The sequence below is a fragment of the Malania oleifera genome, chromosome 11 (genome assembly GCF_029873635.1).
Source record: "Malania oleifera isolate guangnan ecotype guangnan chromosome 11, ASM2987363v1, whole genome shotgun sequence".
Lineage (NCBI taxonomy): Eukaryota > Viridiplantae > Streptophyta > Magnoliopsida > Santalales > Ximeniaceae > Malania > Malania oleifera.
In genome coordinates, this window is record NC_080427.1 from 85,461,482 (window position 1) to 85,478,861 (window position 17,380).

General features: G+C 36.0%; 1 protein-coding gene across 1 annotated transcript; it reads right to left on the reverse strand.

The window, feature by feature from the left end:
- Positions 1-5,568: 5,568 nt before the first annotated feature.
- Positions 5,569-6,337, reverse strand: LOC131168664 (uncharacterized). The gene is given in 2 exon segments (XM_058128276.1): positions 5,569-5,952; positions 5,955-6,337. Coding segments are annotated over 2 exon segments (453 nt in total). The 5' UTR covers positions 6,268-6,337; the 3' UTR covers positions 5,569-5,812.
- Positions 6,338-17,380: the final 11,043 nt, after the last annotated feature.

The following is a 17,380-nucleotide window of genomic DNA, read 5'->3' on the forward strand; positions in this document are numbered from 1 at the left end:
CTCACGCTCTCCACTCCTCTTCTTTTTACGATTTCGTGGCGGATTCTCGCCCGATTGAAAATTCGAGAATATCACCGAACTCCATTCTCCGCCACCGACATATCTATTGAAGTGGATTTATCATAGGAGTAACATGGGCATATCTCCTGAGGTAAGCCAAATTTTCATTCTTATCTCAATTATTCCTAAATTTTAAGCCAAATGGGCGATCATACACCACCACGAGAATTTAGGGATGATTCTCTACAAATCTAGCGGAGCAAATTTAAAATAATATTTTATTGGGGTTGATATGATTGAATCAGGGTTCGGGTGAGCGTCGCAGGTATAAGTTTGGGAGCGTTGCACGCGTGATTCAGGGAATCAGGTAAGGGGGAATAAAATTATATCAGTAATTTATTAAGGTGAACCGGTTATTTACGAGCGTATGAAATTTATTATTTATCTATATGATTTTTAGAATCGTCTGAGTACTAAAAAATGATGATTTTTTTTAAGATTTATATTTGGGATAATTGCATATGATATTAAATTCGTGTGACATGGGAATAATTTTTCCTAATAAATTGAGTATGAATTACTGTGGTATTTGGGTTTGCATGTGGGGATGTTATTAATGGTACATTTTCTCAGTTGTTATTGATATTATGTGAGAAGCAGTTTATTTTGATATGTAAATATTAAAACTCATTTGTCACACACTGTTATAATTTACTCCACCCTTACTAAGAAGTGTCTCACCCTAGTGGATTATCAATTTTTCAGGTTCTTCTAGAGATCGGGTTGGAAGGCCTATGCTGGGATTATTTTTGGTGATTTCTTTTGGGGTATTGTGAGATACTGATATATATATATATAGATATATATTTGTACGGGATTATGTTTTAAATACTGGTTGTGGATATGGATATCTGGATGTTGTAGTGTTTGTTTTTGGGTTGTTATATAGAACTCTGGTATTTATTTGAGGTTATTTATTTGTGATCCGCTGCGTGCATGTTAATTATGGTATCAGATACAGGTGATTGGAACACGTGGCACTTGGGTCCCACTTGGCGGGTTCGGGGCGTCACATTGTGGTATCAGAGCATTAGGTTATAGATTCTGCAGACTTTAAGATTGATTAATACTAGAGTATAGGTACGAATAAGGATAAGAATAGGAATGGGTAGATTAGGATGTTGATAGGAGATTTTGAGTTTTGTTTCGTAGCTTAGAGGCAGAAATCTCTTGATAAACTTCTATGAGTCTTTAAATCTGGCCAGTTTTAGAAAACCACAATAAATCCGTTGACGGTGATGTTTTTTAGCGGAGAGTCTGGAACTCATAATTAGAACTTGAAGGTTAAGTTGATTTGGGGATAAGCTGGCTCTTTGATGTTTTAATTGAGGATTTAAATGTTAAATTGATTTGTTGTTCTAAAATTGATTAGCAAATTTCGAGGACGAAATTCTTTTAAGGAGGGGAGAATGTAATGACCCAAAAAAAATATTAAAAAAATTATTATTATTAAGAAAATTAATTAAATTAAGAAATTTGAGAATTTTGGATATATATATATATATAAGTATATATATATATATAAAAGTATATATAAAAGTAATGATAAAGGATAAAGGAAAGAAAAAAAAAAAAAAAGGAAACTTAATTCTTAAGTTTCCTGGAGCAAAGGAAAGTAGAAAAAAAAAAAAAAGACTCCTCCCACACGCAAAACAGCAGGGAAAGAAAGAAAAAAAAATTCTCTCAACTCACGCTCTCCACTCCTTTTCTTTCTACGATTTCACAGCAGATTCTCGCCCGATTGAAAATTCGAGAATACCACCGAACTCCATTCTCTGCCACCGACATATCTACCCAAGTGGATTTATCATAGGAGTAATGTGGGCATATCTCCTCGGGTAAGCCAAATTCTCATTATTGTCTCAATTTTTCCTAAATTTTAAGTCAAATGGGCGATCAGACACCACCACGATAATCTATGGATGATTCTCTACAAATCTAGCAAAGCGAATTTCCCGTGGGGTCGTTGTGGAAATAGCTCCAAAACTAGGATAAATGGGTTATTTAGAAATTAATTGTTATTTAATTATTGTAAATTAGGAAAGGTTAAAATAATATTTTATTGGGGTTGATATGATTGAATCAAGGTTTGGGTGAACGTCGCGGGTATAAGTTTGGGAGCCCTGCACGCGTGATTCAGGGAATCAGGTAAGGAGGAATAAAATTATATCAGTAATTTATTAAGGTGAACCGGTTATTTACGAGCGTATGAAATTTATTATTTATATATATGATTTTTAGAATCGTTTGAGTACTAGAAAATGATGATTTTGTTTAAAATTTATATTTGGGATAATTGCATATGATATTAAATTCTTGTGACATAAGAATAATTTTTCCTAATAAATTGAGTATGAATTACTGTGGTATTTGGGTTTGCATGTGGGGATGTTATTAATGGTACATTTTCTCAATTGTTATTGATATTATGTGAGAAGCAGTTTATTTTGATATGTAAATATTAAAACTCATTTGTCACACACTGTAATAATTTACTCCACCCTTACTGAGAAGTGTCTCACCCTAGTGGATTAACAATTTTTTAAGTTCTTCTAGAGACGGGTTGGAAGGCCTAGACTGTGATTATTTTTTGTAGTTTCTTTTAAGGTATTGTGAGATACTGATATATATATACAGATATATATTTGTACGAGATTATGTTTTAAATACTGGTTGGGGATATGGATATCTGGATGTTGTAGTGTTTGTTTTTGAGTTGTTATATAGAACTCTGGTATTTATTTGAGGTTATTTATTTGTGTTCCGCTGCGTGCATGTTAATTATGGTATCAGATACAGGTGATTGGAACACGTGGCACTTGGGTCCCACTTGGTGGGTTCGGGGCGTCACATAAATCATGACATACAGATCCCAGGGTATTAGCAGAAGTTCCTATGTACAGATATATCATACAGTTGCAGTATATATTATCATATTAGTAGTACGTACAGATAGCAAACCCAGATACACAGTTGTATGTTAAAATGCTTTACATGTGTTTTGTACAGCATATCAACTTTCTGATTTTACATTATCAGTATTATTTTAGTATATTAAATGTGCAACTCATCTTCCACACACTAATGATAGCATATTTGCTCTTACTGAGCATTGTCTCATCCCAGTGACTTACTCTTTTTTAGGAGATCTAGTTAGGCGAGCAAATCAGGTTTGCGGGTAGACGTTGTCTTGTGCTGCCTTTGCTGGAGGGGTAGGTGTATTTTTGGTGCCAGTGATTTGGGGTAGATCCTAGGTTTTTGATGTTGTCACTGGGTATTTTGTGTTGTAAATATACTTTAGAATATTATAACCTTCTGGTATTGCGTATATGACAATTTACAGTTTCTTGTATACTGCTGCTTAGGAATGTATGACGCACAGAGTTTCCTCAATGCTCCTTTGAGTCTGAGATATTTTTAGTAGTATTTCAGGCAGATGATATTTATGTTATATATATAGTTGGGAAAAATGTTATATAGGTAGCAGGTCATTACAGTTTGGTATCAGACTAACAAAATTAAATGCAAATACAATTGATAATAGTGGTCTTCATTCCCTTTACTTCTACAAACATTATTATATGGTGTGAGTATTGAGTTCCTTATGACATCAACTATATCTTTACCATCCATACGTGCTAAGAATGGACCTATGCAAAAACTAAAGGCACTGATAAGATACAAAATTATTTGTCATTCTCAAAACGGGATATGACATATAAGGTCAACACAAAACTTTAAGACAATTCACACTACAACAAATATTTTAAATACTCATTACTATAATTGATCATAGTGGCAATTTATCAAAATACAATATTAATTACTATATATCTTAAAATATTACATCATTATTTTCATCTGAATTTATAAGGAAATCAGCAACATCAAGATAAATAGAATTGGATGGTCCAGCATCTATTAGAACAACATTATTAGAAAAATTTGTTTCAACCTCTTTAGTCATTTCTTTTTCTTTTATAAATGCTTGGTATATATACAGGTACGTGACCAATTACATTTTCCTCTACATCTGTAACATTTAGTTTCATGTTGTTTGAGTCGCTGATTTTGATCATTTACCTGCTTCTGGGTGTCATCCCTCTTCTGGGGTTTATCTTTCTTCTAAAGGATTGTAGCATCACCTTAATGCCAGTAATTATTTCGACCACAACCATGACCATGCCCATGATCATGCTTGCGACCTTGTCCTCGATCACGAGATGTATTCATATTCACTTTACGGAATGAGATCGAACCAATTGGACGAGTTTGGTGATTTTTCATTAAAAAGTTCGTTATTTTACTCAGCAACAAGAAGTCATGATATAAGTTCAAAAAATTTAGTAAATTTCTTTTTCCTATATTGCTGCTGTAGGAGCTCATTAGTGGGATGAAAAGTAGTAAAAAAAATTTCTACCATGTCTTCATTAGTAATATTTTCACTACATAATTTTAACTTCGAGCTAATCTTATGCAGAACAAAGTTATACTCACAAACTATTTTAAAGTCTTGCAACTTCATGTGTAACCATTCATATCGAGCTTTTGATAAAATCACAGTTTTCTAGTGGTCAAATTTATTCTTTAAATTTTTCTACAGAATAAGTGGATCTTTAACAGTAAGGTATTCAGTCTTTAATTTTTCATCTAAATGATGACGGAAGAAGATCATAACTTTTGTGTGATCATGTAGGGATGCGATATTTCCATCTAAAATAGTATCTCCCAAGTTCATTGCATTTAAATGATTATCAACATTAAGAATTCATGATAAATAATTGTTGCCTTATCAAGGGAAACAAATTCAACTTTACTTAAATTCGACATTTGAATAAATTAACAATAATAAAGTAATTTAAAAAATAAAATATAAAAACTAAAACAAAAATGAAATTATAATATAATAGTGTTTCCACCTTTCTTTTAGAAATATTATTTTATTTTTCTCAATTTGTACTATTTAGGAGTATGATTCTAATTTATAATATTAAATTGAGTAATAATTTAACACTTTCTGAACGTTAAATATACTACATATGGAGAATAAATGTTTCACCTCTTTAGGAGGTTGAATTTAACATCTCTTTGAGAGGTTAAAAATATAAACGATAAATTTAAATATATTACCTCTTCAAGAGAACTATCGCTTCGGCAGATTTAAAACCAACTATTAAAGTGGTATAAACAGAAATAAAACTATCCATCAAGATAGTATAAATATACGATATAAATATATAAAAATATATTAATCGATTAGAGTGTCGTGAATTAAATAAGAGTTAAAGAAATATGTTAGTTGATTAAGGTTTCGTACTGATAATATGTTATAAAAGAAGTAAAAAATAAATAAATAAAAACGAGACAAAAATTTACTTGATTCGATAATGCCTACTCCATGAACAGATATGATAAAAACTTTACTATCACGAAAAAAAATTATAATATAATATAAAATTAACGTTTATCTTTTTTTTTTTTATAACTTACTTATGCACCGAGATATCCTTTTATAGGATAATATAGGTAAGATTATATTTATTGAGGTGAAAATCAAAGTCATCAAGTAAAAGATGGTGTGACAATCCACCTTTCGTATAATCCTAATAGAGACAGGTAAATAAACTGACGGAGGACTATTTTACTATTTTAATGATAGTACAATCCCAACCAAAAAAAAAAATGGACAGTAAAACCGCATTAGTCTTGAATGCACAGAGCACTACCCATGGCGCAAAGCACAAACTTACAACTATTTCAAAAATTTAACCCTAAGATGAGGATCAACCTCGATTCTAGCGACCCCCTCTCTGATCTCAGCAGCCTTGGCAACCTCAACCTCCCCGACCACCAGTCCCCTCACATCCGCCGCCGGCCCCCCCCCCCCCCCCCCTCCTCCACGTAGTTGGGGTCCTTCTCGTCAATGGCTAGCGCTACCGCCGACAGCTCGCAGTGGATCAAGTCGTCGGGGCCTTCCCACGTGTACTTGCCGCCGTGGCCGGACTTCGGGGGCCCGCGGCCGATGCCGATCCCATTAGCCGGGTGGCGGTCCATGCGCTGCAACCCCTTGTCCACCAGCTTCTTCTCTGCGTTCTTGAGAGTGTCGATGTTGTGGGTGTTGACCTTTGTCTTCTCCACCTTCTTCCGGCCTTCTTCGTCACCGCTCACTACGCGCAACGTCACCGTTTGGTTCCCGTCATGATCCATGGCGCTCGTTCAGTTGGGAGCTTCTGCGGGCGATCGATTTCTCTGGCACCTAGCTGTGACTTTGTAATTGTGCTGCGAATGGGCAAGTGGGGGGAGATGCTGATTTATTTTGGAAGGGTGGACGATGCGGGAAGGTGCTGGAGGGAGATGGGCGAGTCGGTGATGGAAGTCTTCTCTGGGATGTTGACACGTGTGCTTGAAAGGTTTACGTGGCTATGTTTGAACCATATTGATACGTGCGTGCGCCCAAGAATTATCAATTTCCGTTTTAAATTTTTTTACCTTAAATTCGCCACGCGGCAGAAGGTTCCTACACTCTCTAGATTTTGGCAACGTGACATTCTAATCGTGTTAGGCGATTGATACCTAGCTAATTTGCATACATGATCGTAATGTATAAGTAGAATGGTATAATTGACTATTCTTTTTATGTACCAAAATACAATATAAATTATTGAATGTGCCAAAAAATGATTACACATAAAAATCAAGTGGTTTGTCCCGTACTCACCCCTAGGAAGATTAGGGTTCAATTTTTTAGATGAAGGTTTTTCGGCTTTAAAAAGTTAAAAAAAAAAAAATGTAAAGAGGAATATTTTAAGGATATAAGAGGTTGGTCAATGTAGTTTGTTGTGTAAGCTCCAATATGAACTATGGGTTAGAAATCACAATCTCCCTTTACTTCAAAAATAGAAAAAAAAAAATTGATCACATAAAAATACCCGCGACCTGGCTTAACAACCCACAACTCAGCTCTGTCCCCAATAGCTGATGCGCAGAAGCTGCCATGTGGCCCAACGGTAAGTGCTAACGCCATTTAAACGACCGTTAAGTTAAACCGGCCCAGTTTTAAACCACTAAAACTTCCTGTAGCCGGTTCAATGATTTTTGGACCGGTTCTTTGCAATCCAAAACCTATTCCTAAGGTTTTTCGACCTTCTAAACACATTAGTGGCATCAGATTTACCAAAATCAACCCCCATCTCTATGTTTTTATATATTAAATTCAATGGCAAATGGTGCTACCCAAGCAGTCATTCCAAAATTGACCCGAGAGAATTATGACAACTGGTCTATTCAAATGAGAGCCTTTCTAGGTGCTCAAGATGTCATAGACATCATTGAATATGCGTACAGAGAAAGCCCATCAAAAGAAGCCGAAGCAACTATGTCAGATGCTCAAAGAACGACCTTACGAGCCAATCGAAAGAAGGATTGCAAGGCGAAGTTCATAATCTACCAAAACCTTGATGAGACCACGTTCAAAATCATCGCCTCCGCCAAGACATCCAAAGAAGTTTGGGACTCTCTTCATCGAACACACGAAGGTGTAGACAAAGTGAAGAAGATTCTTCTTCAAATATTGCAAGGTGAGTTCGAATCTTTAAAAATGAAATCTACTGAATCTATTACTGATTACTATACACGAGTTATGGTAGTATCAAATCAATTGAGAAGAAATGGAGAGACTCTCAATGACGAGAGAATTTGTGAGAAAATTTTGCAACCTCTAGATCCAAAATATGATTATATAGCTGTAACCCTAGAAGAAACAAAAGATTTGGAAACTATGTGTGTAATAGAACTTGTGGGCTCACTCTAAGCCCATGAGCAGAAAGTCAACAGAAGGAGCGATGATAAAGCACTAGAGCAAGCCCTCCAAACAAAGTTGTCCCTCACTACAGATAGATATGACAAAAAGGGGACGTCACAGCAAGGAAAAGGACAAGGCCAAGGATCCCGTGGAAGAAATTATGGAAACTTTGACTCTAGAAGAGGTGGTAGAGGCGGAAGAGGTCCCACTAGAGGAGGACGAAATCAACAGAACTATGTTCCACAAGGCAGAGAACAAGGAAGAAGAGGAGGATACAATAACCGCCCAAACGTAGACAAAAGAAACATTCAATACTACAACTATCATAAGTACAAACCCTACAGCAATGAGTGTTGGTGGCAATAATAAGAAAAGGTTAGCGAGGAGGCTAACCTTGTCGAAACTGAACATGCAGATGGAGAGTCGTTAATGCTGATGGCACATGATTCAACTCCCCAGGACCAAAGTGTTTAGTATCTTAATTTTGGAGTCAGCAACCATATGATTGACAGAAAGAACCTATTCTTTGAACATGATGAGAAAGTTCAGGGGGAGATCTCTTTTGGCGATAATTCTAAAATCCCAGTCCGAATGAGAGGAGATGTTTTGATCAAACAGAAGTTCGGAGATCATGCTTACATTTCCAACGTCTATTGTGTGCCAGATATAAAGACTAACATCTTGGGTCTCGGACAGCTTGTGGAGAGAGGCTACCGAATTAGCCTTAGTGATAAGCAGATGGTGATAATAGACACTCGAGGAAAGCTCGTTACTCGAGTTCAAATGACAAAGAATCAATTGTTTCTGCTCACCATCCAACATGATATGCCAAGGTGTTTGAGCGCTATCATCATAGACAAAGACTGACTATAACATCTAAGGTATGGACATTTGAATTTTCAAAGTTTGAAACAATTGGTGAGCAAAAAATAGTGAAAGGCTTACCCATTATCCACCATGCATATGTGATATATGAAAGCTGTGTTCTGAGCAAGCAACATAAAAATTGCTTTGGAAAGCAAGCCAACTGGAGATCAACCATGCCGCTCCAGCTAGTACACACAGACGTGTGTGGTCCACTTAGACCATTTTCAAATGGACAAAATAGATACTTCCTCACCTTCATCGATGACTACAACAGGAAGACCTGAGTTTACTTTCTGAAAAGGAAATCAGGGTGTTCAACAAGTTCAAAGAGTTCAAATCTCTTGTGGAGAAACAGAGTGGCTATCGCATCAAGTCTCTCTAGTCAGACCAAGGAGGAGAGTACAAAGACGAAGTTTTCCTATAATTCCTTAGGCAACAAGGGGTTCAAACACAGTTCACACCGACCTACACTCCCTAGTTGAATGGTGTAGCCGAAAGGAAGAACCGCACAATCCTTAATATGGCTAGAAGCATGTTAAAGGATAAGAATGTGCCTAAGATTGTTTGGGCAGAAGTAGTGTCACGTGCAGTCTATCTGGTCAATCGGTGTCCTACGAAGAGTCTTGATACAAAGACACCACATGAAGCCTAGAGTACTCACAAGCCCAGTGTGAGTCATCTTAGGGTATTTGGCTTCATAGCCTACGCCAAGATCCCAGAAGTAAGAAGGACAAAGTTGGATGATAAAGGAGAGAAGTGTATCCTTGTTGGATACGGCGATAGCACCATGGGATATCGCCTCTACAATCCCATTAACAAGAAAGTCTTTCACAGTTGGGATGTCATTTTTAAAGAAAATGAATCCTGGAAAAGGGACCAGGCTGAATGTTCCAAAGATGCAGAATTGACACTTGAAGGAGAAGAACCTACACAGAAAAGAGAAGTGGCTATCGAGTCACAAGTTCCCGAGCTGCAGACACCTCCACATGGTTCATCATAGAGGAATGAAGCTCCATCACCAATAGAACGTGAAATCTTAGACATGAGACCTAGAGGAGCTCAAAATCTAGCTAACCTATATGAAACTACAGAACGAATAGAAGAGTATGTTACTCTATACTGTCTGTTATTGACCAGCGACCCGGTTAGTTTTGAGGAAGCTAATGAAGAAGACAAATGGATAAAAGTGATGGATGAGGAGATTCAATCCATCGAGAAGAACAAGACTTAGGAATTGACAAATATCCCGAAGGGCTGCAAAACTATTGGTGTGAAATGGGTCTACAAGACCAAGAAGAATGCTCAAGGAGAAGTTCAGAGATACAAAGCAAGACTTGTTGCCAAAGGCTATAAGCAGAAAGAAGGGATTGATTATGGATAAATTTTTGCCTTGGTTGCCAAACTTGAAACCATCAGATTACTAATTTCACTTTCAGCACAAAATGGATGGAAGATTTATCAGCTGGACATAAAATCTGCATTTCTAAACAGTTTTCTAGAAGAAAAGATTTATATCGATCAACCACCTAGATATGTGAAGAAGAGCAAAGACAATAAAGTGTACAAGTTGAAGAAAGCACTCTATGGTTCGAAGGAGGCACCTCATGCGTGGAACTTGAGGATTGATGACTACTTCCAGAAGAATGGATTTGAAAAGTGTCCCTACGAGCATGCGCTATACATAAAGATATAGATAGATGGAAGCATGTTAATTGCCTGCCTATATGTTGATGATCTGATCTTTACCGGCAACAATCCGGAGATGTTTGTCGCTTTCAAAAGGAGCATGGTCAAAGAATTCGAAATGACGGTTATTGGCAAGATGGCTCATTTTCTTGGCATAGAATTCGTGCAAAGCGAGAAGGAAATCTTCATCTCCCAGAGCCACTATGCAAAAGAAGTACTAAAGAAGTTTGGGATGGACAAATGCAATCCTATGACAACTCTGGTTGAAACTGGATTGGAATTGAGAAAGAATGAGGAAGGAGATGTTGACCCCATATATTTCAAGAGTTTGGTTAGAAGCTTGTGGTATTTGACATGCACCAGACGAGATATACTCTATGAAGTTGCGCTTGTTAGCAGGTACATGGAGACTCCTAACTAATCCCACTTGAATGCAGCAAAAAGGATACTTTGATATGTTAAGGGTACCATCACTAATGGTATGTTCTATTCATCAAGAGGTGATTGTAAATTATCGGCTATTCAGATAGCGATTGGGGAAAAGATCTTGATGAAATAAAAAGCATGACGAGATTCACATTTTTCATGGGAGATACAACATTTACATGGTCTTCAAAGAAGCAACCCATCGTAACGTTGTCGTCATGGGAAGTTGAGTATGTTGCTGCCAGCTCAACTGTTTGTCATGGTATATGGATTAGGAATGTAGTGAAGTATCTGGGATTTCTTCATGATAACCCCACAAAAATCTACATCGACAACCGATCAGTGATTGCACTTGCGAAAAATCCAATTTACCATGAAAGAAGTAAACATATTGATACTCGATATCATTTTATCAGGAAGCATGTGAAAAAATAAAGAAGTGGAATTGATATCTTGCAAAACGTATGATCATATTGCTGATATTTTCACGAAGCCACTCAGGCATGATATTTTTGCAAGACTAAAGACAATGCTCAGAATGACAAAGTTAGGAGAATCAAGTTTAAAGGGGGATGTTGAAATAGTAAACTTGACGGTGGACGGTGGTAGCAATGGTTGACGATGACTACTGACCAACCGCTTCTTCGGTCACCAACCTTACCTACCAGTTGCAATCTTTGATTATTTTGTTTTTGTATCTGTTATAAATATTTATGTGTGTGTGCAATGTAATATGGTGTGTAAAGAGAGTAAAATCGGTGTGTGAGAAAGAGAAAAAGAATTATGAGTTTAAAGTCCTTTGTATTCATTTTAGATTGAAATACAATATATTTGCATTTATTCTCACCGAGTTTCAATTACAACCAGTGACTGAGTGTTCCTCTCCACCCATCAGCAATGAGGGTGACTAGAAATGATGTTCTAAGAAAATCCTTCATTACTTGAGTCAAACAATGTGTCATAAGAATTCTATGATGAAGAGAAGAGATTTTAATTATACATATATACTTATTTATTGACATCTAATTTTTTTTTCTTTCCAAAACTAACTTCATACCTAATTTTTTAATCTTGGTAATTGACCCACTTTAGTTAGTCTTAAAGGTCAAACTTAGGATACATTTAAAAGAATTGTGTTGAATTGGACTAAGGCTAGGTCTGGGTCTATGGTAAATAAGTAGAAAGGTTATATTTGAAGGATACATTGAGAATAAATGGACTCAATGAAAAAAGCTAAGGGGAGGCACATGAAAAGTAAAAAAAAAAAAAAAACCTAAGGAGAGGCCTTAGAAGAATATTTCATGGAGAAAAGAGGACGGCAAGGGGATGAAACAACAAGATCTTTCATTTTCCTACATGTTTTCACATTGGGTTTTTTTTTTTTTTTTTTCCCTTCTTTGTGACTATCATTATGCACTTACATAAAGATCTCATGAACTTAATTCTTACATAAGCTTATAACTTTACTTGAATGCACAAAAACCATGCACACATGAATTACATGGCTTTCTCTTCCTTTTATTCTTCTATGGGCATGGTATAGAGAGAGAGAGAGAGAGAGAGAGAGAGAGAGAGGAGGAGGAGGAGGAGGAGGAGGAGGAGAAATTATTGCACTATGGGAGTTAGTCGTGCTCGAAGTTGTTACCTTAATCGCAAGGAGTCGGATGTTGAAGGTGGGGCTACTAATTGGAGTGAATTTGCAGCAAAATATATAGCCATAATGGACGGTGCAATGGGTCATAGAGAGAGAGAGAGAGAGAGAGAGAGAGAGAGAGAGAGAGAGAGAGAGAATAGGGGGAAAAGGAGAAGACATTATTGCAGGAGTTCATCGTGCTTGAATTTGTTACCTTAATCGCAAGGAGTGGGATGTTGAAGGTAGGGCTACTAATTGGAGTGAATTTGCAACAAAATGTATAGTCATACTAGATTGTACTATGGGAGTTAGCCATGCTTGAAGTTGTTACCTTAACCACAAAGAGTGAGATGTCGAAGGCAGGGCTAGTTATTGGAGTGAATTTGCAACAATGTAGTCGTACTAGAAGGTGCAATTGGATCATATCCTCTTTAGGGAGAGCAAATGCTTATTGGAAACAACACAATTATCAAGGACATGCTTCATCATTGAGCTAATTAATATCATGTAAGCCTCCTATTGGGGCCTATTGTGCCAAAAGCAGAAGAAACCCTATCCCTCTTTCCTTTTCACATCCCTATGTCAACATTACACCAAAAATGAAATTTTGCAAAGAAACATTTCACAAAAAAAAAAAATAAAAGTCAAAATTTTGCCACTAAATGTCTTATATGGCCATATTCGGTTCGTCCTAGACTTGGCACAAACAACATGTAACTTGTAACGACCAAAAAAAAAATTATTAATTAAAAAAATAATAATTATTATTATTATTAATTAATTAATTATTATTAAAAAAGTTAATTAAATTAGAAAATTTGAGGATTGTGGGTATATATATATATATGTATGTATACTTAATTACATATAAGGATAAATTATATATATATATATATGTATATAAAAGTATATATAAAAGTAAAGGATGGGATAAAAGGAAAAAAATAAAAAAAAGGAAAAGGAAACTTAGTTATTAAGCTTCTTGTAGCAAACAGGAAGTGGAAAGGAAAAAAAAAAAAGGGAGAGCGTCACGCGTAGAAAGGGAAAGAAAGAAAGAAAGAAAGAAAAAATAAAAAAGAAAAAAAAAAAGCCTCCCTCAGCTCACGCTCTCCACTCCTCCTCTCTCTACGATTTTGCGACAGATTCTTGCCTAATTGAAAATCCGAAAATATCACCGAACTCCATTCTCCGCTACCGACATATCTACTAAAGTGGATTTTTCATAGGACTAACGTGGGCATATCTCCTGGGGTAAGGCAAATTCTCATTCTTATTTCAAATTTTCTTACATTTTAAGCCAAATTAGCGATCAGACACCACCACGAGAATCTAGGGATGATTCTCTACAAACCTAACGGAGTAGATTTCTCATGGGGTCGTTGTAGGTATAGCCCCAAAACTAGGATAAATGGATTATTTAGAAATTAATTGTTATTTAATTATTCTAAATTAGGAAAGATTAAAATAATATTTTATTGGGGTTGATTTGATTGAATCAGGGTTCAGGTGAGCGTCGCGGGTATAATTTTGGGAGCCCTGCAGGCGTGATTTAGGGAATTAGGTAAGGGGGAATAAAATTATATCAGTATTTTATTAAGGTGAACCAGTTATTTACGAGCATATGAAATTTATTATTTATTTATATTATTTTCAGAATAGCCAGATTACTGGAAAAATGATGATTTGGGTTCAAGGTTATATTTGGGATAATTGCTTATGATATTAAAATCGTATGACATGAAAATAATTTATGTCTAATAAATTGAATATGAATTTCTGTGGTATTTGGGCTTGTATGAGGGGTTGTTTAGAATGATTATGACATGATGAATGAATTTTTATGTTTGACTCCTGTGTGAGAATGTATATATGTTGGATACTTGTGTGGTAATGCATTGATGTGTCTACGTGAACTAACTAGTTTGGTTATTCGTATGCATCTCAATATAACATTGGTATGAGGAGGTTGTTATATTGCCTAGATGTAAATCATGATATGACGTTGGCAGGTCGAGGAGCTTGTTATATTGTCATTTATATAGAGTAGGACATTGGCAGGTCGAGGAGCTTGTTCTACTGATGTATGATGGGTAGGTCATGGGGATTGAATATTGGTGAATAGTGGTGCCTGTGTGGGCCATGTGTTGTGGGTTGGATTAGTGCCTGTGTGAGCCATGTTATATCCTGTGTGGATAATGATGCCTGTGTGGGTCATGTTATGTACCTTGTGTGGGCCACGTTATATCATGTGTGGATAATGGCGCCTGTGTGGTCCATGTTATGTACCCTGTGTGGGTAGTGGTGCTTGTGTGGGCCACGTGTAGATAAGAAGTACGTAGGTTCCTATGTGGGCCACGTACTAATATGTACGCAGTTGCTCTGTGTGGGCCACATACTGAGGACATTGGAATACGAAGCATAAGTTGCGTGATTCCTGTGTGAATGTGTTGTACATGTGAATTTAATTAAAACATAATAGTAATATTGTGCATGCATGTATGTATATGCGGCGAGGTAAACATACCACCGGGGGCTTGCTGAGAAAAGTGAGTGCTCTGCTAGGTAGTTTCTTGGTATCAGTGCAAAGGGATGCTACTTGTATGTGTGGGTAGACATCCCAATTTTCGGAAACCTTCGCCTTTAAAATAATAAATATGTGTGTACTGGCGGCAAGGTAATACTTCACCTAGGGGCTTACAGAGTATGATGAGTGCCCTGGTAGGTAGTTTTAGTACCAGAGTAGAGGGAAGCTACTTGCATGGGTGGGTAACCTTCCCTATCCTCAGGGATTTTCGCCTACATAAAATTTATGTACTTGTGCATATTGGATGTATGTATGATATTTGATGTCAATGATGTTATTAATGACGTGTTTTCTCAATTGTTATTGATGTTATTTGAGAAGCAGTTTATTTTGAAATATAAATATTAAACTCAGTTGTCACACACTGTTATAATTTATTCCATCCTTACTGAGAAGTGTCTCACCCTAGTGGATTAACAACTTTTCAGGTTCTTCTGAAGATTTGGTTTGAAGGCCTAGGCTGAGATCGTATTTGGTGGTTTTTTTTTTTTTTTTCGGGATATTGTGAGATACTGGTATATATATATATACAGATATGTTTGTACTAGGTTATGTTTTAAATACTGGTTGTGGATACGAATATCTAGATGTTGTAGTGTTCGTTTTTGGGTTGTTATATAAAACTATGGTATTTATTTGAGGTTATTTATTTATGTTCCTTTGCATGCATGTTAATTATGGTATCAGATACAGGTGATTGGAACACATGGCACTCAGGCCCCACTTGGCGGGTTCGAGGCATCACATTGTGGTATCAGAGCATTAGGTTATAGATTCTGTAGACTTTAGGATTGATTAATACCAGAGTATAGGTACGAATAAGGATAAGGATAGGAATGGTTAGATTAGGATGTTGATAGGAGATTTTGAGTTTTGTTTCGTAGCTTAGAGGCAAAAATCCCTTGATGGACTTCTATGAGTTTCTGAATCCAGCTAGTTTCAGAAAACCACGGTAAATTCGTTGACAGTGATATTTCTAGGCAGAGAGACTGGAACTCATAATTAGAACTTGAGGGTTAAGTTGATTTGGGGATAAGCTAGTTGTTTGATGTTTTAATTGAGGATTTAAATGTTAAACTGATTCGTTGTTCTATAATTGATTAGCGAATTTCGAGGACGAAATTCTTTTAAAAAGAGGAGAATGTAACGACCCAAAAAAAATTATTAATTAAAAAAATTATTATTATTATTAATTAATTAGTATTAAAAAAGTTAATTAAATTAGAAAATTTGAGGATTGTGGGTATATATATATATATATATATATATATGTATGTATGTACATAAAAGTATATATAAAAGTAAAGTAAGGGATAAAGGGGGGGGGGGGGGGAAGGGAAAAGGAAACTTAGTTATTAAGCTTCCTATAACAAACAGGAAGTGGAAAGGAAAAAAAAAAGGGAGAGCTTCACGAGCAGAAAGGGAAAGACAGAAAAAAAAAAAAAAAAAAAAAAAATCCCTCAGCTCACGCTCTCCACTCCTCTCTCTACGATTTCACGGCGGATTCTCCCCTAATTGAAAATCCAAAAATACCACCAAACTCCGTTCTCTGCTACCGAAATATCCACCAAAGTGGATTTTTCATAGGAGCAACGTGGGCATATCTCCTGGGGATAAGACAAATTCTCATTCTTACCTCAATTTTTCTTAAATTTTATGCCAAATTGGCGATCAGACACCGCCACAAGAATCTAGGGATGATTTTCTACAAACCTAGCAGAGCGGATTTCTTGTGGGGTCGTTGTAGGCATAGCCCCAAAATTAGGATAAATGAGTTATTTAGAAATTAATTGTTATTTAATTATTGTAAATTAGGAAATATTAAAATAATATTTTATTAGGGTTGATTTGATTGAATCAGGTTTCAGGTGAGCACTGCGAGTATAATTTTGGGAGCCCTGAAGGCGTGATTCGGGGAATCAAGTAAGGGGGAATAAAATTATTTCAGTATTTTATTAAGGTGAACTAGTTATTTACGAGCATATGAAATTTATTATTTATCTATATGATTTTCAGAATAGCCAGATTACTGGAAAAATGATGATTTGGGTTTAAGGTTATATTTGGGATAATTGCTTATGATATTAAAACCATATAACCCGAGAACAATTTCTTTCTAATAAATTGAATATGAATTTTTGTGGTATTTGGGCTTGCATAAGGGGTTGTTTAGAATGATTATGACATGATGAATGAATTTTTATGTTTGACTCTTGTGTGAGAATGTATTGATATGTTGGATACCTGTGTTGTAATGCATTGATACGTATGTGTGAACTAACTAGTTTGGTTATTCGTATGCATCTCAATATAATGTTGACAA